Source organism: Semicossyphus pulcher, unplaced genomic scaffold, assembly GCF_022749685.1.
Source record: "Semicossyphus pulcher isolate SPU_LCO1_2020_fin unplaced genomic scaffold, fSemPul1.0.p SCAF_23, whole genome shotgun sequence".
NCBI lineage: Eukaryota > Metazoa > Chordata > Actinopteri > Labriformes > Labridae > Semicossyphus > Semicossyphus pulcher.
Window position 1 is genome coordinate 15,981,945 of NW_027211697.1, and position 21,706 is coordinate 16,003,650.

Below are 21,706 nucleotides of genomic sequence, written 5' to 3' on the forward strand. Positions count from 1 at the left end.
TTAAATATGAGTAACAGGCTGTAAATGAAATCTGCCTTCTCACTTGTGCATCTTCTCTCCTAAACCAAACTCCATTCACATGTGTGTGAATTATAATCCGTCAGCGTGTTGAAGAGTCACAGAGGAGCTTCTGTTTGTCAGAGCAGCAAACAAAGTTTACCACTTGGAGGACGGTTCTGTCAAACAGGTTGAATGTTCGTAGATGACTTGTTTTCAGTCACGCCCTGTTTACTGATGCTGATGATTAAGGTGCCAAACATCTTTTAACAGCTAATCAAACCAGCTAATCAAACCAGGTAATCAAACCACCACCCAGTCCAGCAGTTAATTTTAACATCTTTATTCTTTAAGAATAGAATCAACACAGAATAGCTTTAATAACTCACCTATATATTAACTTCAGTACATACAGAAAAATAGTTTGCAGCTTTGTGTGGTGTATTTTCAGACGGCTTCATGTGTTTTCGTGCCGCCTGATGTTTAGATCACGTCAGCTCTCTTTCAGTGTGAGCGCTGCGACTTCTCTCCGTCTCCTGAGCCTCCGCTCGCTGCTTCAGCTCCTCTGCTGAACGTCGCCTCTCTAGACTTTCCCTGCAGAGGAAAACAAACGTGTCAGCGGCGAGGCCACGGCAGAGTGCTGACATGAAAACTAAACATGACGGATGAGCAGCACATTTGTTAAAATCTGTTTTAGGAACATTTTGAACATTATGCTGAATTGATTCGGTGCCTACAGAAAAATCAGCTCTCATGTTTATCTGTTGTGAAGCTACAGCCAGCATCCAGCTAACATTAGCCTAGCTTAGCACAAACAAGCAGCTAGATAAGCTGTCGCTGTTCAAACATGCAAACTTCCAGATCCTCTGAAGCTCATCACATTATATTTACTGTCTTTAATTTGTTCCAAACTAAAACGGAATATCGTTTGGAAAAAAGGTGTCAAGTGTGGAAAAGTTTCTCGGCTGAAAGCAGCAACTTCTGGAGTTTCCTCTACCTGATGCAACACCTGTGAAACAACCAGCGGATGTTTTTACACTTCAGGTAGAATCAAATCATCCGTCAAATAAACAGTTCAGGACATAACCTGTTCATTACTAAGCTTTAGAGGTGCAGGTGGAGGGACTGTGTGACCTCTGCTAGGCTAGCTGCAGCCAGCATTCATTTAACATTATTAAAAGATCTCCCAAAATAATATCTTTTTATTCAGATATTGAGCTCATCACCAGTGCCAAGCATTGGGGGAAATGCATGTTTATTAACTAAGATGTAATAAAGATTAAATATTGATTATAGATGAAGTTAAAATCACGCCCACCTTGAGACAGGCGAGAGAGAAAATCTGGATATTTAAGCAAAATGTTTTTATGTGGCAAATAACAGCAGACGTTAGCAAAAAGCGCAATATTAGTTTAAAGTTCATGCAGAGTCAAGAGAAGGCAGTTTAAGTACGGAAGCCCTGAGCGGACATGCATCCATTCATTTTATTTACTGTTTTCCCGTTCTAACTTCCTGGTTGTTTTCTGGAGATCTCGACTTGTTTATCTCGAGATAACAAAGCTGGTTCTTTCGTGATAACGGGATCATTCTCTGTCGATGTAGAAAACAGACCAACAGGCTGCTCACTGATGTCACAGAGCAGGACGTGCTGCCATCGGCCACACTGATGACGTCAGCTCAGCCTGTTTCTATGTTTGTTTGGTGCTTTTGCAGCTCTGAGGATACGAGTTCTGATCATCTGATGTTACGGTGGTGCAGCGATGTTATCTCAAGATAAGTAAGTCGAGAACAGCTGAAATAACTCGCTAACACGGGAAAACGGAGTGAATAACGTTTGGATGCATGTCCGCTTAGGGCTTCCGTACTTACGAAATCAGGCAAAGTGCCATTTTTGAGCTTTCAATAATTAACAGTAACTACTGTAATACTGCTGAGAACTGATCACAGCTGCACTCCGGATCCAAACGCCTCAGTGCGTTTAAAGACGAGCCTCCTCACAGAGTAACTTAAAGGTTTTTAATATCGAGCCGTGCAGGATGCAGAGCGCTCAGACCGTTAGCATGAGTCAGGAGGATACCTGGTTGTGTTACAGGGGTATGAAGGAGGGAAACGGGTTTAGACTTGATTGTCAGAGAAGGAAGAAAAGAAAACATCCAGGGAGAGAAGAATTAGATCAAAGTCATCAGAGGAAAGAGATTACAGGGAGGGGAGGATTAAAGCTGCGTGAGGGGAAAGAAAAGAGGTCAAAATAAACTGTTTGTGGATTACAAGACATTTAATCAGGAGGTCAATTATTCCATTATCAAAGTAGCATCCTTTGAGACATCTGAGAAGAAGCAAGTGTAGCTGATTACTCATGTTTTATGACACTGGAGACATTATTTAGAACATCTAACTCATCGGGGTGTAAAGTGGTTACATGTGATTTATTATACAAGCAGAACATGGCGGTTGTAAATGTACGATCACAGCGTGTGATGCTGAACGGGTCACATGCTGAGCTTACCCTCCAGGTATGTGCGAGCCACAAACTTGAGCAGCTCGTCGATGAGGATGACGGGGAAGGAGAGCTTCAGCACCATCATCCACTTCTCCACGTTCAGGTGAGTCAGCTTGAAGATCATCTGAGGACGAGAGCGGCGTCGTGTTAGCGCTGCCGGACCAGACGCACGCCTTCATTTTAAATATACAGATAATAACTGGATGTCTGTGCTGGTGTCTGATTCTTCTCAGCTGATTGTGTAAGAACTTGTTTCAGTGTTTTAAAAAAATAAGATTAAAGTGTAAATTGTTTGTTTTTACAGCAAACATACGACGGACCACATTAAGCTTTTTGTTTATTCATAAACCTGCATGGAGCCACCTGTTCACCGAGTTTCCATCACTGCAGCGTACAAATGTTAAAGCGACTGGAAGATTGTCCCTGTCACCGAATGAGGTAACACATGGTGACTGAGCCTGTGGCCCACTGATGACAGCCAGTATATAGTATTATTATGGGCTGGGTGTCTGTGGCGGCGCCCAGTTAGTGACGTGTTTTCCATCAGCCAGCAGTGGTTGGTCTGCCAGAGAGGGTAGGCGGAGCTAAGCGGCTGCTTTTCCGCTCTCTGCAAGTGTTGCGAGTAAACAGTAATCTACTATGGCTGAACAAACAAAGAAAAGATGGATGACTACAGATACAACTTCAACAAGAAGTGAAAATCCAAAGAAGAAGAAACAAACTCGACGCTCAGATGAAGCAAACAGTCTAAACATTTCTAACTATTACAAACGTGAGTTGTCTGACTGGAATCCGTTACTTTAGCTTTTCACTTGAACTTTTTCAACTGTTTTTTTCAAAGACCTTCTGCTTCCTATTTTAGCCGAACAATTCAGTACTTCACCTTCATAGTTTAACTGTTTATTCATGACTTCTAGCTATCTGGTGAAGCTCCAGTTCTTGCTTATTAATTGAACAAGAACAATACTAAACCCACTCTCGGCTGGGGAAATATCTGTCAGACTCTTTTCAATCACTGCTGCATCACGTCTCTTTGTTACCTGTTAAATCTACTGAAAGCTGCTAACCCCAATGTGCAGTTGAGGTCACATGGCTAAGTGTTCTCCCCTCACTCACACCCTTACTCCATATTTATACATATTTAAAGTTTCTTTATTAATGGATTGTTGTTTTTGATTTTATTGTTTTCTTTTAAATCAGGATCTGACTTTTACTTTTCATGAACTATGAACAACAGAAACCTCCTCGAGTCCTTGAATTAAACTATTTTCCATGCACTTACAATCTCAAAATATGGTTTTACAGCTGATTTATTTTAATTAATCAAATAATACTTGTTTTTTCTAGCTGAGCTTCTTCACAGTCTCACAACCTTGTTAGGAATCACAGTTATAAGAGAATTATCTGCACCTAAAACTGAAGAAATGAAGAAAATGATCTCGACATCCTTTGAGAGGTTCACAATATTCTTACAAATGGTCTGATTGTGTGCTGAGCATGTGACTGGTACTTAAGCCATGAGCAGCGGGAGAGAGAACATAGAGAGGAGGTGTGTGTGTGTGTGTGTGTGTGTGTGTGTGTGTGTGTGTGTGTGAGCGGGCAGAGCAGAGGCAGATGGATGTGTGTTCTGCTGTCGATCAGGAGGTCAGACTCACGGGCAGGGGGTCGACGTAGATGATCATGAAGTGAAGGGACATGGAGAGGGTCATGGCGGCCACCAGCCAGCCGTTGCTCCAGGGGGGCATACGGACCAGGGACTGGTTCTCAGACAAGCTGGGGGGGGAGGCGGAGCGGGGAGGGGGGCGTTAATGCAGACTGAACATGTGTGAGGGCAGATGAATGAGTGCGAGTGGATTTAGGACAATACATGTGAACAAAAGGTGATTAAAGAATAAAACTGTGAGCCCTGATACAGGACACGTCTGTCATTTCATGTGAACAAAGTAATTCGTCTTTAACATGTAACTGTGCTCATATCAAATCCCTGGTCATCCTGAACCTCCGCACCTTGAGATGAGCTCCATGTTTGGAGACTTCTCGTCTGTAGTATTGAGTTTTTAGTGTAATTAATGTCATTAAAAATAAATATTGGGCCATATAAGAGTATTTTGGGAAACCCCCTCTTCTTCTTTCATTCCTTTAGTGCACCAGTAAAAGTACCCACAATGCCCCATGAGTCCACGGTGCAGTCAGACCTGTTCAGAGCGTTGCACATCTCGATGGTGACGAGCACCGACAGAGCCATCGTCATAGGAGGAGCGGCCTCGAACACCTCGCAGCGGACCCCATCGAAGTCCTCGTTGTCCTCGCTGCACTGCATGAAGTGAGACTGACGGAGAGACAGAGACAGACATGCTTTTCACAAAGTCTGAGGATGAAGAGAAACTAGGTGTTGTAGTCCACTGATTGGACGACGAGAGGTCACAGTGTTAGGTACGAACCAGCTGGTGGAAGGAGACCATGGGGCCGTCATCGCTGTACAGGAACCACCAGGCTGCTGCTGCAACAGTTGCGGCACCAACGTAACCTGGAGGAGATACAGACTGTCAGTGAACTAGTGATCAACATGTGGATGGTACACAGATACTGGCTACAGAGACTTGATGATGAAACTGTGTTAGTTCAGTTCATGATACCCAGAAAGGTTGTGAGAGACTTCAAGAGGAGACATTTAGTAAAGACCAGATGTAACGGATCAGTTAGTGTCCATGTTCCTGCTCTCAGATTGGTTGATACAGTAAGAGAGAGACGGGGTGAGAACATGTTTTATACCTCCAATGGCCATATATCTGAAGAAGAGCCAGCCGGAGATGAGGGGCTCTTTGGGGGAGCGGGGGGCTTTGCCCATGATGTCCAGGTCGGGGGGGTTGAAGCCCAGCGCGGTGGCGGGCAGACCGTCAGTCACCAGGTTGACCCACAGCAGCTGGACGGGGATCAGAGCCTCAGGCAGGCCGAGAGCGGCCGTCAGGAAGATGCTGAGGAGGAGAGAGGGAAGTTATTCTCTCAGTCTGACACAGAAGAGTCGTTTTATAAGGCTGATAACTGCATGTTTATCAACTGGTTTTCAAGGATGACACGCGGCTCGGGGCCGAGAGTGGGAGTTGCATTGAGGACTGTGGCGTCTCTACATATTGTCGACGATTTAAACGCTAAGCCAAACCGGCGCCCCCAATATATGTTTTTAAGCCTTTATTTCCCAGGGAGAAATTAGATCCTAAAAATGAGGCACATCAGAAAAATGAGCACGCAAAAAACAGACGAGCGGACACTTCATACAAAATTCAGCTACACAGTTTTTCCCATCAGGGCTTTGAACTCAGGGAGACAAAATCATTAAGATTCACCCTGTTCAAACTCAAAACATACTAATGCTGCGGTCTCATCAGGCTGAATGAAGGGCAGGAAACCAGATCAGAGGAAGACAAAGAAACACTGAGAGACAGAAACTAGACAGCCGTGCTATTTAACTATGAGACCTCTCTAACTGGTACATTTTCCAGCACACCATTAAATCTGACACAGGAAGTGGTCGTAATCAGACGTGTCCTACACTCACCAGACGACCTCGCCCACGTTGGAGGAGATGAGGTAGCGGATGAACTGCTTCATGTTGTTGTAAATGGCTCGGCCCTCCTCGACAGCCGACACGATGGAGGAGAAGTTGTCGTCAGCCAGGACCATCTCAGAGGCAGACTTGGCAACGGCAGTGCCAGAGCCCATGGCGATGCCAATCTCCGCCTTCTTCAGGGCGGGGGCATCGTTCACTCCGTCACCGGTCTTTGGTAGGAAGAGGAATCATGTTTTAACCTGAGTTTAGTTTTTGTAGTTCTTATCTATATTAGCATTTTAAGTACAAGAAACCAAGCGTCTGTTCTTTTCTCACCATGGCAGTGATCTCATCGAAGCCCTGCAGGAACTCAACGATCTTGGACTTGTGGGACGGCTCCACTCGGGCGAAGCAGCAGGCCTTTCTGACGGCCTTCTTCTGATCATACGGAGTGAGGTCATCAAACTCACGACCGGTGAAGGCCTTTCCTGTGACGTCCTCTTCCTCGTTGAAGATGCCGATACGACGGCAGATGGCCACAGCTGTGCCTTTGTTGTCACCTGGGAAGAGGAAGAAGACCGTCTGTCGAGTATTTGCTTGATTTCTTTTACAATAAAATAAATGACTGATTATGATTCTGACCTGTGATCATGATGACGCGGATGCCTGCAGCTCTGCACAGCTCAATGGAGCTCATGACCTCCTTACGAGGAGGGTCGAGCATGCCGACACAGCCCACAAAGGTCATGTCAGTCTGGAGGGGAAAGATGGAAATAGTTTAGTGTTCTTTGGGAGAGTTTGTAGAATATCATATTTCTGCTTTAATTTCGTCTTCTCTCCTCAGTCTCACCTCGTAGTCGACAAACTTGGTGGAGTCCTCCAGGATCATCTCCTCCTTCCTCATGGGACTGTCCCGGGTGGCCAGAGCCAAACAGCGGAGGGTGTCGCGCCCGGTGCCCCACTCCTTGATGACCGACATGATGTGGTCTTTGACGGGGCCGGTCAGGGGGACACGGGTGGTGCCCACACGAACGTACGCACAGCGGTCGATGACGCCTTCTGGAGCTCCCTGCAGACGCAGATAAGACGACACATTTAGAAGCTTTATCTACAACAGCTGTTTAGTTATGTTACTATTTCTCTTCTGTGGCTCTTACACGCATCAGCAAATCTTAGCATGCTTACACACTAAGCTAAGATAGCGAACATGATGTTAGCATTTAGCTCAAAGCGCTGCTGTAGGCTTGTTGTGTTATCTTGAGCTTCTTGTGTTCTGTTGATCTCGTGTCACAGACTCACTTTGACAAACATCTTGTTTCCCACAGGTGCTTTGGCAGACTTGGCAGGTGAGCAGTAGACTGACATGGACTTCCTGTCTCTGGAGAACTCCAGGGTGAACTCCTTCCTCATCAGCTGCTTGATCACCTGTTGGTCCAATGAAGGAGAAGAGGGTCAACTAGAGGAAAGGATCAAAGGAGGAGGTCTGGCACATCTAGTGAGACGATGTTTGTTTATGTTTATTGCACTGATTTAGTTCTGCAGTGTTTTCTCCTTTCCCCTCTAGGGATCAATAAAGTGCTATCTTATCTTAATATCCTAACTTGATGTGGTGAACATGTTTTATCAGTGAACAGGCAGTAACAGACCAAGAGGGAGATATCCGTCTCCTCATCTGCCTAACTTTCCGTTATGTTCATAAGCTAGTTGTCGACTGTATCTGTCTTCTGTTTGTTGCTAACTTGGTACAGTTGTTTTAGACTCCTCTGTGAAAGCTGTGGAACTGAACCAACACATTAAAGATGAACAATGAGCTGAGGAAGCTTTAGTGCTCTGAGAGGAGCTGCACAGCTTTCTGCTCCTTTCACATAAAGAGCCCATTTAACCTGTTGTGTTTACAGAAACAAGATTATTAAAGCAGCAACCAAACATTAAATCTAAACATGCAGGTAACTCCTTTATTCAGAGAGAAAGGGACCATTTGTATCCATCATGAGACGCTACATACTGTACGTTATACTTGCAGACTTACAGCACAGCAGGCGTTGGCTCTCTCCACCTTGGACAGGCCGCGCACTTCAGTGTTGAACACGTTCATCTTCTCCACCAAACAGCTCAGAGCCGTCTCTGTGGCCTCGCCCACCTTCTCGTAAATACCCTTAGACTGCATCATGGAGGAGTAAGAAAGAATTAGAGCTTGTTTGAAGAAGGTAGTGTCTTACATGTTTACGTTACAAACGTTCTGAGTGCTGTGCAGACCTCGTTGTAGTCCAGAGAGGAGTCGTTGCACAGAGCGCAGATGGTCGCCAGCTCAACCAGGCCGTCGTACTGTCCGCACTTCACCAAGGAGTTGTTCTTTGTACTGGAGAAACAGAGTCACAAATACACGAGTGAAGTACGAGTTATCGAATATTAGAATATGAACTCTTTACTCGACACTTACACTTCTCCCTCGGGGGTGTACTTTGAACCTGAGATGTCAAACTGACTGAGGGCGACGCTGTCTCCCTCCACTTTGTCGATGACGAACATCTGCATTAAAACAAGACGAGAAACAGTTCCTGCAGGATCTCTCGTTTTCACTCATAAGCAGACTTTCTACATTATATATGAATGAGTGTGTTTGTGTGACCTCATACCTTCGTCACACACATCTGGTTGGTGGTGAGGGTGCCGGTCTTGTCGGAGCAGATGACTGAGGTGCAGCCGAGCGTCTCCACAGAGGGCAGACTTCTGACGATGGCGTTCTTCTTGGCCATACGACGAGTTCCCAGAGCGAGGCAGGTGGTGATGACAGCGGGCAGACCTGCGACGGACGGAGACAAAGATGGAATGAAATACAAAATCTGTGTTTAAAAGAGGAAGGACGGGCTGACAGGTGGACAGAAACCATGAAGTTAAGGAAGTTAAGATCTATCTTTTTTGTTGGGAAGGCGGTGCACACTGTCGCAAAATAAAAACAATCAGTACTTCCCCTCAAATGCCTTTAAGGTACAATAAGGAGCCCGTTTTTAAAATGTAAGGAGCAGAAAGTTCAGATATTTGTGTTTAAACGTCGGAGGTAAAGTACAGAAACAAAGTGTTTGTTCTTCTGGAGCTGACGAGGACAAATGATCCAACTATCTGTTCAAGAGCAGCTGGACTGCAGGGACCCGATGCGACTGGGCAGGCTGACAAAAATGGTGTTCCCCTGACAGCCCTTCACACCTCCGCTGGATCACACCCTCACTTCTGTGTTCTCAGAGGAATTCCTGCTGGAGGAGGGGGGCCGGGGGTCGTCCGGTCAGATCTGTGCTCAGATTCTTGGCAGAGATCGACTCCGACAATGGAGCGGAGAAGGACTGGAGAGGGTCCAGTTTGGTGACATTATGGTGGCATCTCTGTTTGCAGATGATGTTGTGTGTCTGGCATCATCAGACTCTCTGATAGCCACTGGCACGGTTTGAAGCTGACTGTGTGCGCACCTTGAAATCTTTAACTGTTTCTGTCCCACAACATGAATCAGGGCAGAAAAGTTGCTATGCAGAAAACGAGTTACATCGTACATCTTTACAACTTTCATGTATTGTTGTTGAGTTGTGTAGAGACCAAAGCAAAAGGACCAAGAAGAAAGTACTTCTGTTAACAGACTTTGATGTGTAAAATCGGTGGTTTTCCCTTTAAATAAACTGAACTGTGCTGTATTATCTCATAAAACCCATCAATGTTAGATAAGATAATCTTCTCAGGCAGCCAAATGAGTGTTGATCTCAGGGTTTACCTTCGGGGATGGCAGCCACAGCCAGAGCCACGGCGATCTTAAAATAGTAGATGGCACCGCGGAACCAGGAGCCTCCGTGGACGGGGTCGTTGAAATGTCCGATGTTGATGATCCACACAGCCACACAGATGAGGGAGATGACCTGGAAGCAGTCACAGGGACGTGTCAGACAGGGGTTTCCTTTTATACAAGAATGTTTTGTTACGCTAGGTTTAAGTTCCTGTTTATGTTTGCTGGTGTTTTTAAGCTACTTTTAAGCGGGAGTTCAAAAAGCAGTTAGCCAACCTCGGGTCAGCTGTTACTGCGACAAGGAAGTAAATGTGGGCTCTGTTGAGCTAGCAGCACACATCGCCTCTTCCTTGTTCTCCCTCCATCCGTCTAGCTACCCCGTAACGCTACAATATCTTAAGTCTTAAGTTTTAGGCCTTTACGTCCTCACCCACCTTGGAGAGCTGCTCTCCGAACTCGTCCAGTTTCTGCTGCAGAGGCGTCTTCTCCTGCTCGGTCGCAGCCATCTGGTCACGAATCTTTCCGATCTCAGTGGAGACTCCAGTTGCTACAGCGATACCAGTGGCTTTCCCAGCAGCAATGTTGGTGCCCTGAACAGTGATTAAGACAGGGGGAAATATTTGCACCAGCGTGTTAGCATCGTCAGAAATGTAGCTTTAATTTGAGGTAATGCTAGCTAGGAAGTGGTTGAGTGCTACAGGTAGCTGTTCTGTAGAGGTAATGAGTTAAAAATATGTTTTATAATTGGTGATATGATTTATGATATTTGATTATTTGTCCGACTCTTAAACAAACTGAATGAAAGTGAAAAGTGTATCAAAGTTTTTCACACTGAAACATTAAAACATGATGTATAAAAGGAAGGTTTGCTCGCAGGTGAACGAGAGCTGGAGACTCACAGAGAACAGCATGTTCTTCTTGTCCTGGTTGACGGCTCGGGGGTCGGGGACGGCATCAGTGTGTTTGATCACACTGACGGACTCACCTGTAGGAGACACAAAGTTTAAGTGGGAGGGGCTATCGGGGAAGGAAGCAGGGAAAAAAGATATTTATGTGACTGTAACACCTACCAGTGAGGATGGACTGGTCCACACGCAGGGTGGTAGATTTAATGGAGATGATCCTGATGTCAGCTGGCACTTTGTCACCAACTAGTGTCACACACACACACACACACACACACACACACACACGCACACAATTAAATGTTACCCCTTTAATTTCAGGCCCATTGAATTTTGACTTGAAATGGTAAAAAGCATATACTGTATATATAAAAGTTGTGAGTCTTATTGAGCACGCACAAACACAAGAGTGAGAGTAAACATTTTGCTGTTATGACCATCATTCCCAATTTCCCCCCTGGGGATCAATAAAGGATTATCTCATCTTTAATACTGTGTGCTGGTTTAGTTAGCTGAAGCTGCCGTGGTACTATTCTTTTGATTTGGAATTATGTAATTTTCGTAATAAATATCCAAACAAATGTCAGGATTATTTAAACTTAAAGTGATTATCTTGAAGTTCTCAGTTTCGTTCTATCTGGCGCCACCTTATGGCGATAAAACAGTAACAGCTGTAACTCTTGATTTTCCTGGCTGACGGTCGCTTTCCTTTTCAGACTGTTTGCTTCATCTGAGCGTCGAGTTTGTTTCTTCTTCTTTGGATTTTCACTTCTTGTTGAAGTTGTATCTGTAGTCATCCATCTTTTCTTTGTTTGTTCAGCCATAGTAGATTACTGTTTACTCGCAACACTTGCAGAGAGCGGAAAAGCAGCCGCTTAGCTCCGCCTACCCTCTCTGGCAGACCAACCACTGCTGGCTGATGGAAAACGCGTCACTAACTGGGCGCCGCCACAGACACCCAGCCCATAATAATAGTATATACTGCAAATGCAAAGGCTTCCATCAGTGGGCCATCGGCTCAGTTACATTGTGTTCCCTCATTCGGCGATCGATTGTGATTTAACAGACATTTATTTACATGAAAATCTTCCAGATTTTATCTTTAAAGACGAAAATGTCAAATTTGGATTGAAACTAATTTCTTATTCTTTTTTGATGGTTGATAAAATGCACATAAGAACCAAACTGACATAGTAAGAAGTCTTTAGTGGATTTGGTTGCTTTAAATCTGTGATTAATTCAGCAGCTTTGCCTTCTGTGCAGAATTACAGTAGCATACAAACAGCTTCATATCAATCTGCCTTCATCATTACAGCAGCATGGAGGGAGGGGGGGTGCAGGGCTGATTGACTGGTTTTAGCACTCTGCATGGAGAGTGTTGTTGTTGAAAACTGAAACCACAGTCAGAGACAGAGGGAGAGGGAGACCTTGGGGAGACCATGAAATGAAAAGAACAGGTGTACAGCAGACAGAGGGAGAGGAGCGAGTCGATATTAAGTTTATTTATACTCAAGCTTGTTTTTTTTTCTTCCCGCAGCAAAGTTCCTTCAGTTCCCCTCCACCCCTTGTTTCTGTCGCTGCCTTAAAAGGCCCGTGTTCATTCTCAAGGACGTCAGGAGCCGTGTGCACGTGCAGAGGAGCTTTAGGATACTTAGGAGCTTGATCTCAGGAGTCACACAGAGATCAGGCCAAGCAGGCAAACTGCAGACACCGTCTTTGTCTCTGGTCGTAATGTGTTTATCTGAAGCTAAGAGTTCAACATCATGACTGAACAAGGTGAGCAGTCTTGGAAAAGCCACGAGGCCCGGTCTCGCTACACTTTTAGTTCTTGCAACACCAGAAGAAGAATTTTGTCTTTCTTCTTTTTCTGTGCTGTTAAATTTTCAATGCAATCTGCTTCTTTTTGTTTGCTTACTTTTCCCCCGACCAGAAAACACAGACCAGTGGCTCCACTGTATACATACCCACAGCTGCTGCATGCCTGATCATACCTTTCAATTCTGCTTTGGCTTTCTGTACAAGAATTTGCAGGCAACATTTGTCCTATGAAGATTTAAGCTAACCATTTCTCAATTCTCCAGTGAGGACAACACATACAGATGTGAACATGTATAAGTGTGTTGACCTTTAACCCTGTAAGTCAGCATTTTTACATCCTTAATCTGATGTGCTCTGATTCTGAGTATAGATATTCTTTGACCCTGAAGATCTCTGCTGCAGCCAAATCCCACTGCTTCTAACTGTCCCTTGAGTGTTTTCAGTGGCTGCAGCACGTAAAGCAGTAAAGCTCCAGTTTTGTGAATCTTACCGGAAACCTCCACCACATCACCAGGAACGATCTCCCTGGCCTTGATCCTCTGCACACTCTTCCTGTCTGACCGGTAAACTTTCCCCATCTCAGGCTCGTACTCCTTCAGAGCCTCAATGGCACTCTCTGCGTTGCGCTCCTGTTACAAAAACAATCACACAGAACAAACATAAATGAAGGTAATTTTGGTATCAAGACTTCATTATAAACATACCGACTCTACACTCTGAGCGATGGGACGTGAACTACAGTTTGAAAAGTTTATCGTCTGCAGAGAAAAAAATCTGTCTGCTGAAAAAAAGGTCAAAGCTGCAGTTCCTCTGGTGTCCACTTGAGGCTGTCTCCAGCAGTGAGTCAGTCCCCATAGAGCCCCATGTTAAACTTTACAGCAGAAATAAACATGTTTACAGCCTGGTACAAAAAACAGTTTGGGTCTCTATAGCTCATTTCTCTCTTCATGACAACTGTACGGGGAGAATCTTTATACAGCTCACCTGTTTACATTATATTAAGGCTTAAAGTGATGCAGCATTAGGGGCGTGGCCTCTTTGAGTGACAGCTGGGAGCTGCTAGCTGTCTGCTAGGTGTCCCCTCAGCTAACTCAGTCACTGAACGTAACCTCTGGGCCGTGTTTGTGCTGTTGGAGCCTTTTGGAGATTTGTTCATGTAAATATCAGACAGATAATCTGTGTGTGCGCTTTATTGGACGAACAGACCGTCCAACACGTCTCACACACTGTTTTTACACTCAGTATTTTATCTACATGTTAGCACTGATTAGCAGCTATCTGTGTCTGTGCTCAGCATACCCAGCTTGTGTGCCAGAGACTCGAACTTCTTTAGTCTTATAAATAAAAATAATCTGGTCAGCTGCAACCACAAACATAATCTCATTCTGAGGGAAATACTATATTTTACTTGCTTAATTACCATTAAACAGGCACAGACTGTTTATCTTTGATAACTGAGAGTTTGCTAACCCCTCGACGCTCTCCAGCTCCACCCACTCGTCCAAATAGGGTCACTTCTGGCTCCAGAAAACCAACATGGTGGCGGCCAAAATGCTGAACTCGAGGTTTCTAAAAGGCAGACAACAAACCACTGGACTGTCTGAGTGTCTGTCTGTCTGAGTGTCTGTCTGTCTGTCTGTCTCTCTGTCTGTCTGTCTGTCTGTCTGTCTGCCGAGCAGCAGGTTGATGACAGAAGTCACTCAGCCTGATGTTCAGCTCAGTCTGTGGTTTCTTCCAAGGCTGTCCTCCACCGCCTCAAAGTGTAAAGCCTGACTTATGCCACCCTCCCTCCCTCCCCCTCTCCTCCCCCATACCCCCCATGTGTGAATCCTTGTGCATAGTTTCCAAATGACTGCCGCAGGGTCGATATGAACCCCCCCACCACACACACGCCTGCAGTAACCTGATCAGCTCTCTGTATTTTTACTGTGGATTGTAACAAAGCAGAGCAGCAGTTTGAGCCTTCAAGGCAGGACAGGTCCAAGTCTGTCACCCCCTCCCCTCTCCTCCCCTCTTCTCTCCCCCGCTGGCTTAACCTTTCACCTTTTCACCTCCTGCTGACGTCAGGCCTCTCGTTCTGGATTGCCTTGAACTCGGGGCTGTGGACAGAGCGCGTGCTGCTCGGTGGAAAGGACACGAGCTGCGACTGCTGCCATGTGTGATTTATTGTGTGTTTCTAAGTATGAGAGGCTATTTAGGTGTGTGTAAAAGACTGTGTTCAGAGGCAGGTATGTGTCCTTGTGATTGTAATTGTTCCTCTGAGTGTGTGTGTACGCGTGTGTGCGCTGACTGACCTGCCACACTCCAACGACAGCATTTGCAATGAGGATGAGGAGGATGACAAAGGGCTCGACAAAGGCGGTGACACTCTCCTCGCCTTCCTCGAACCAGGCCAGCACCTGAGAGAGACGAGAGAGAAAAGCACACTTACATGAAAATATAATGAATGTCAGGTTGTTTTAGGTTGATTTGGAGCGTGGAGACGAGATTTGGAGACGAGATTTGGAGACAGGGAGAACTTGGAGCCACATGGATGAAAGTGAAGCAGCCAACATGGCCGACGAGCAGCAGCAAGATGTTCCCTATCCAACTGATTGACACACTGGAGCAAAGTTAATGTTCATTATTTTCATTATATTGTTCTTTGATTTGAAGTTCGCATGATTTCAGTTTAATAGTCTCCGAAGTCCCCCCCCCCCCCCCCCGGGGATCAATAAAGGATTATCTTATCTTAAATATGAGGCTAGCTTCAGTTAGCTTAGCACAGAAACAGCCGCTAGAAACGTCCTTCAGAGGGACCCGTCTGACTTTATACTGTGTGGACGCTTCACAGCCTGGACGCTGCACTGATACTGCAGGTTACAAGATAATGCACAAGTATATGTACATTTACTTGAGCACCTTTCATCATCACTGTGTGGTAGCCTGTGTTCTCTGTACAGCAGGTCTTTAAGGTTGCTGTGCACCTGTTGCTCTGGGTGACGGTCTTATCTTTTACTGCTGTCCTGCATTAAACACAAACATAAAATAGTCACGATGAGGAGCTATTTACGACAACCATTAGTGGATCAAATGACATTTCACTTTGTTGTCGCTTATGTCATTGTATCCTAGAAGAAGTCCTTCCTCTCCATGTGACTCGTTTTAAACCTATAGAGGAACACGTGTGCGGGCTGTGAGGTGGGGGGGGGTCCGTGGTTGCTAACGCAGGTCTGTTTCGGAAAGGCTCCATGTTGACATTGACACAGATTAGCTGCAGGTCAGCGGAGCAGAGAGCCGAGCAGAGGGGAGCCTCATCCCTCCTCCTGCAGCACTGAACTCTTCTCTCATCATCACCGTGTTTTCCATTCACCTGCTTTTCATCTCACGTCTTTTCTCACCCTTTCCCAAAAATAGGCTGTATGCTCACTCTCTCTGGTCTGTCTTCGCCCTGCTTCTCTTCAAAGACACAATCGATCTCCAGGATGAGAGTCAGAGGCTGTCAGCACGTCGCAGCCGCACAACATTCCTGTGTATGAATAGGGCGAGCACGTATCTGCAGTATTTAGTGTTCTCTCTTTTAGAAACCGTATACGACTCTGAATCTATTGCTCTCGTTTGTCATTGTAACAAACAATGTCATTGTGCAACCCAATCTCCCCCCACCCCACCCCGTCACCACCTCCACCCTCCTCTCTCCTGCTGCAGGCCAGTCCTCGTTCCTTCCATCCCTGACCTTTGTCCAAGGATACAGTTTCTCATCCTGGCCTGAGACTTTCTTAAAATAAAGCTCCTGCCATGCATATGTGCACACACACACACACACACACACAATCTCTCTGTGTCTTTCTCTTTATCTTACTCTCTCCATTTCACTCACACACACTCACTCACACACATACACACACAGAGCCATCAGGCCTTCTAAGGCCATCCTGACAGCTGAGCAGGAGGCCGGAGGGCAGAGATGGAGGATTAAGACAATGTGTGCAGCACGACTCTCCTTCACAAACTGTTTTGGAGAGCAGCAGTGAAGGGAGGGGGGGGGGGGAGAGCGGAGAGGGATTCCTCGTGTAAATGAGAGTGAGGACATGGGTCCAAATGTAATTTAATAACTCGACGATGTACACGTTGTGTGTGTCCACCTGAGTGTGCGTGTTTGAATGAGAGGGGTGAGAGAAGACCACATGTCACTGTCTGGTTTTTTATGCTCTCTGATCGTCGCTTCTCTGATCGCTTATGATTTTACTCTTTTCTGTCCTTTAATTACATCATATCCTCATTTAGAGAGAGCAACAAGTCATATCCTACTTTGTTTCGATTTTGAGCAGCAAATACACATCTTTGTTGGATCACAAGCAGCTCACCTTTGCGTGGTTTAACCTTAATTCAGATTAAGCAAACACTGACCTTAAAATAAGCTAAATATAACCAAGTGTTTGATTGGTGGAGCTTGTTATGGCCGGTTGTTATGGACCTTCTGATTAGACAGCTTCAACATGGTAAATGCAGGGCGATACATAATCTTATAAAAATATTAGTTGTGGTTGATTTGATGGTTGTCTGTCTTTAGTTTCTACTAATAACACGTTCACGGGTTGCACGTTCATACTGTGTGCATAATGTACATTATTATTATTATTATTATTATTATTATTATTATATGTGGGGAAAAAAGGTGAACAAACTCACAAAAGAGATGCAGGCAGCCAGCAGTAAGATTCTGACCAACAGGTCCTCAAACTGTTCTACCACCAGCTCCCAGATCGTCTTTCCTGTAAAAAAAACAAATTAAATCTCAAACAGTTTTTAAGTGAATTATTCAAATGTTATGGAATGTCTTTATAATATTGATACGGCATGCACGATTGATTAACAGAGAAGAGTTAGGTAAGAAAAGCATTGTGATCAGTGGGGATTCATTTTGCTCCAACAACCTTTAATACATCAATTTTTACTGTCTGCAAAAAAACAAGCTGCCATTTAAATCTGTTTGTTTGTGCTCAAATTAAAACCATCAGTGCAGCAATGCTAAATAAAACTGTAGATTCTGTTTAAAAGCCAAACAAACAACAGAGACTGCGTCGCACTGGACCTACAGATTGCATGTATGACATGTATGTGCTGTGAACGTGTTATTATTAGCGGTTTGGGTCACCCCCGGCACAGCGGAGGGACAGAGCAAGAGGCCAATGACAGGTGTTAAATAAACAACATGTCATCACAGGAAGTGAGGGGAACAGGTGGGATTCAAACATGAGGAATTAAAGAAGCAGGTGTTTGAAGTGGACTCACCCTCCTCTGCTGGCAGCTCTGTGGGTCAAAGAGACACAAACACTTTTAGGAATCGAAACAACAACCTGAACATCATCAACAAAAACTACACGTCCCAGAAATAACATTATGTCTGTGTAAAGCAGCAGCTGGTTCATTCAGAGCCCTTTGTCCTCTTGCACACAAATAGAGTGACTTTAGTCTATGACCTTTACAGTGACCCCAATTACAACCTTATTTTAGCTAACTGTTACACAGTAAATACAGTCTCTGCAACCTGCAGGATTTAATACTACAATGCGACGCTCCAAGGTGCTTTTTACTTCACACTTCACTGTGTCAAAGATTCTCTGGTCTGCAGAGTATTTATTACAAAAAGGCCTTTAAACAGCAGATGTGAGGACACTTCATAGACGGAAATCACAGGTGTGATTTAGAACTTTATTGATGGCTTTGTTCCACTTAGATGGTACATTGTCATGATATTAATTCTACCTGTCCCTAAAACACGGGCAGGAGGAAGGGGCTAACGGGGTCGTGAGCTCCCAGTGATTTCATATAAAATATATTAATGGAATAAAAAGTGCAATACATAAACATGTAGAGACATAAACGCAGCTTTTAAAAGAAAACTAGATAAGATAATCATATTTTTAATTTACATAATGATGTTTCAGAGACGCTGGTGATTATGACCTTTGACCTTTGCTGTTTTCTTTGATGTTTGATTGGTAAATTTTAGTTACAAGTCTGATTAGCAAGCCGGATAGCTATAACGTATTGGAGTTATTCCAACAGTTTGTCGTCCAGCTGAAGCCACAAGTTTAGAATCGCTTCAGTCTGTGTTTTATATTGTGACAATCAGCTGGTGATGGACCGCTTTACAGGATGATGACCACTGAATGCTAATTCAAGCTAACGAGGATGAAGAGGTGAAAGAAGAAGAGGACTGTCTGAACGAGATGCATTAATTCTGTAAGTTAGCATCGTTAGCTGAGAAAAAGCTAATTCTGTCATGTGCCGTGTGTCTCGGGCTATCGTTAGCTACAGCTAGCAACAGCCGTTATGTTTAGCTCCATGGTAACGTTAGAGGAATCATCGTCACGATTTCTGCTGAAGATGAAGTATTTTTAAACCCACAGATGATTTTTGTGTTGACTCTGATTTGGATGTTAACTTTAAATTAAAAAATTAAACGTTTTACATGTAGTAATGTGCATTCCAGTCTAGTTTTAGTGTAATTATATTATTTTTTATTGATTGCTGCATCAAAAGTCCTGCTATAAACAATCCAGCCCCCCTCGACTACCCCAACCACAGCTCCCTCTCTCCGCTGCTGGTCCTCAGCTGGGAACAGTTTAAGGGTCTTTGGGACGCAGGTCAGACTAGATCTTAACTCAAGGTCCTCCAGATCCCACCAACCCTGCTCTTGTTGTATGAAATGTGCCAATTAAAAAAGCTTGACTTCCTTAAAGCTTTGGTCAAAGCCGCTGAAGGAGGCGGTGAGATTCACCTGGAAAAAGTAAGCCAGTTGACCTTGAGTTGAACTGCGGCGCTGACATGCATTCAGTTTAAATAAAAGATAAATGAAGAATCTTCATTCAATAACCTGAAACGCTAACTTTAACTCACTACTCATGTTTCCTTTAGAAAGTTTCCCTTTATCTCCCTCTGCTTCTTCTAATCCAATGACATGATTCATGTGTGTTCATCTTCCTGGACTTCCCATCCTGCGATTCCTCAATCACTTCATCCATCACTTCTGTATCTTTCCAATCACCAATGCTTTATCCAACTGTGTCCTCCATCCAGTGCAGATAATAGAGATTTTTAAAGAACAGAAATTTGCAACTTCTAAATGCTTGTTTTACTAGTGGAGTTTGGATTATATATTCTGATGATCAGGATGTCAAGATAATCTTGTGTCTTGTGGACATTTACTGCTCAAGTTGAATGTTTTTTTTAACAGGCACAAATACGCAAATAATGCAAATTCACTTGATCCGAGTCCCACTGTGAATTTGTGTCTTTGCAAGAACTTGACATGTCAATTTGTCACACGAAAAATCTGCTTTGCTTTTGGTCTAACGGCACCTTTTCAGAGAGAACAGCAGCTGAAAGTGACGCTAAGAGAGCAGAGCGGAAGACTGAACAATGATCTGTGGAGGTCAGGTGATAACTGTCAGTGACACGTTCACATTCAAGAGGTCATTTGCATATTTTAATATTCTGAGTCTTCGATTCAGTCAGCTGAGGAACAAGTCAAGTTTAGTTTTCCAGGTTTGTTTATGTCTCAAGATTATGCTGAGTATAGAAGCTACTTATTGACTTTAACTGTGAGATCACTAACTGAACATTAGTGCTCAAGATGTTTTTAAGTCTCACAGCAGTCAGTCTGATATGATAAGTGAAGTCTGACACAGCTATGAAAGATAGACCAGTTACTGTATCCTCCGTCCATCTATCCATCAATTATCCATCCTCTCATCCATCCATCATTTATCCATCCTCTCATCCATCCTCTCTTTCTCTCGCTCACCGTTGAAGCCGTACTTGTCCAGGTTCTTTGTGACCTGCTCAGGTGAGAGGCCGGAGTCTTCAGTGACGCCGAAGTATGACAGGACGTCATCGGACTCTTTGATGTGTGCGTTCTCCATCCTGTCTGAAACGGAGAGGCTTCAGGACAGAAACACAGAAACAGTCAGTCGGAGCCGCCTCACACTGAAAAGGTAAAAACAAATGAAGCGGAGTTCACCCACCACTTTCTTGAAGCGTGGGATTGGGATTAAAAACTGGCAACCCCCCTGCGTTCACACTTGCTCTCTCTCGACCCCCTCACTCTCTCTCTCTCTCTCTCTCTCTGGGCTGGTGCTCTCCTCTCGGAGCCCTGGACTGACAGAAAGTGCAACCCGGCAAACTGTCCTGAAAAGTTTTATACACATGAAAAAGCGGCCTCATTGGTGCTTGCCCACCGTGCACTCAGTGCTCATTGGCTGAGGTTGACACAAATAGGTGGGCAGGGGCTGCCCTGTGGTAAAGAATAGGCAGGGAGGGGGGGCTGGGGGGAAGAGGGCAACAACTGCAGAGGGGTTTGCTGCCTGGCAAGCTGGAAATAAGATGTGCAAAAGAGAACACGCATGGTGAGGACAATGAGGAGGAGGGGGGCATTAAGGCTTTGTGAATGAGAGGTAGGGGACAGTGATGAGCACATGACAGAAACTTTATGAATGTATGACTCTCATTCAGTGAACAAGTGAAGAAAAGAAAAGTTCCAATGTGTCAAAGACAAAGTATGATTTCTTAATTAAATTACATTAAAAATGCTTTAAGGGCATGAATGTGATATCAATGCCCATAATGCTCAGTTAACTACCCCGCCTGAACTCTCAGGTGTCTCAGGTGAGTGGAAGTTTACTTGTAACAAAGAAGTCATAAAGGCTTCTACAGCGGTTTGAACCCCACAACAAAAACAGATTTTGCTGTGATGAAATTGCAATAAACAGATCAACAGGAAGCTGAAATAATCACATCTGTAAAAAGTTTCAGGCTTTAAGTTTGTCCACAAGATGACAAACAAACTTGTTTTTTGAATCTCAGTGCTCGTAGTGTTTGGCAACACCGCGTCAAACAAACTTCCCGCTCAACAAATATCCAAAAGATCATTGATCAAATCTGCTCAAATGCATTTTGCATCTGTGCATGGACTTTGTATGTAGCTCATCGGGCATAAAGGATGCTTTGCTTGTTTACTGAAACAGCAGCTGATATATCCACTGTCCTATCGATAAAGACAAAAGCCAAAAAAAGGGAAAATTATAAAACAGCAGCTATCAGAGCAGACAGGAGGACTAAACAATCCTCTGTGGAGCTGTAGGAAGGCGATAACTGTCACTGACCCCTTTCTAGACCAAAAAGTCATT

At 44.5% G+C, this 21,706-nt stretch overlaps 1 protein-coding gene across 2 annotated transcripts; it reads right to left on the bottom strand.

The window, feature by feature from the left end:
* Positions 1-319: 319 nt before the first annotated feature.
* atp2a1 (ATPase sarcoplasmic/endoplasmic reticulum Ca2+ transporting 1) lies at positions 320-20,680 on the bottom strand. 2 transcript variants are annotated; one of them, XM_069674868.1, is made up of 26 exons: positions 20,546-20,680; positions 20,326-20,462; positions 17,808-17,825; positions 17,205-17,287; positions 14,828-14,932; positions 13,024-13,162; positions 10,881-10,961; positions 10,710-10,795; positions 10,245-10,400; positions 9,802-9,943; positions 8,681-8,847; positions 8,485-8,573; positions 8,301-8,403; positions 8,074-8,205; positions 7,344-7,469; positions 6,895-7,113; positions 6,687-6,798; positions 6,381-6,604; positions 6,054-6,274; positions 5,270-5,472; positions 4,939-5,024; positions 4,693-4,826; positions 4,153-4,270; positions 2,504-2,621; positions 2,075-2,117; positions 320-591 (listed from the first exon to the last, which is right to left on the bottom strand). In XM_069674868.1, exons 2-25 carry the CDS (start codon positions 20,441-20,443, stop codon positions 2,113-2,115), a joined length of 2,985 nt encoding a protein of 994 aa, XP_069530969.1. In that variant the 5' UTR covers positions 20,444-20,462; positions 20,546-20,680; the 3' UTR covers positions 320-591; positions 2,075-2,112. The 2 variants fall into 2 exon arrangements, with proteins under 2 accessions (XP_069530969.1, XP_069530968.1); XM_069674867.1 differs by lacking the exon at positions 2,075-2,117.
* Between the last annotated feature and the right edge of the window lie 1,026 nt (positions 20,681-21,706).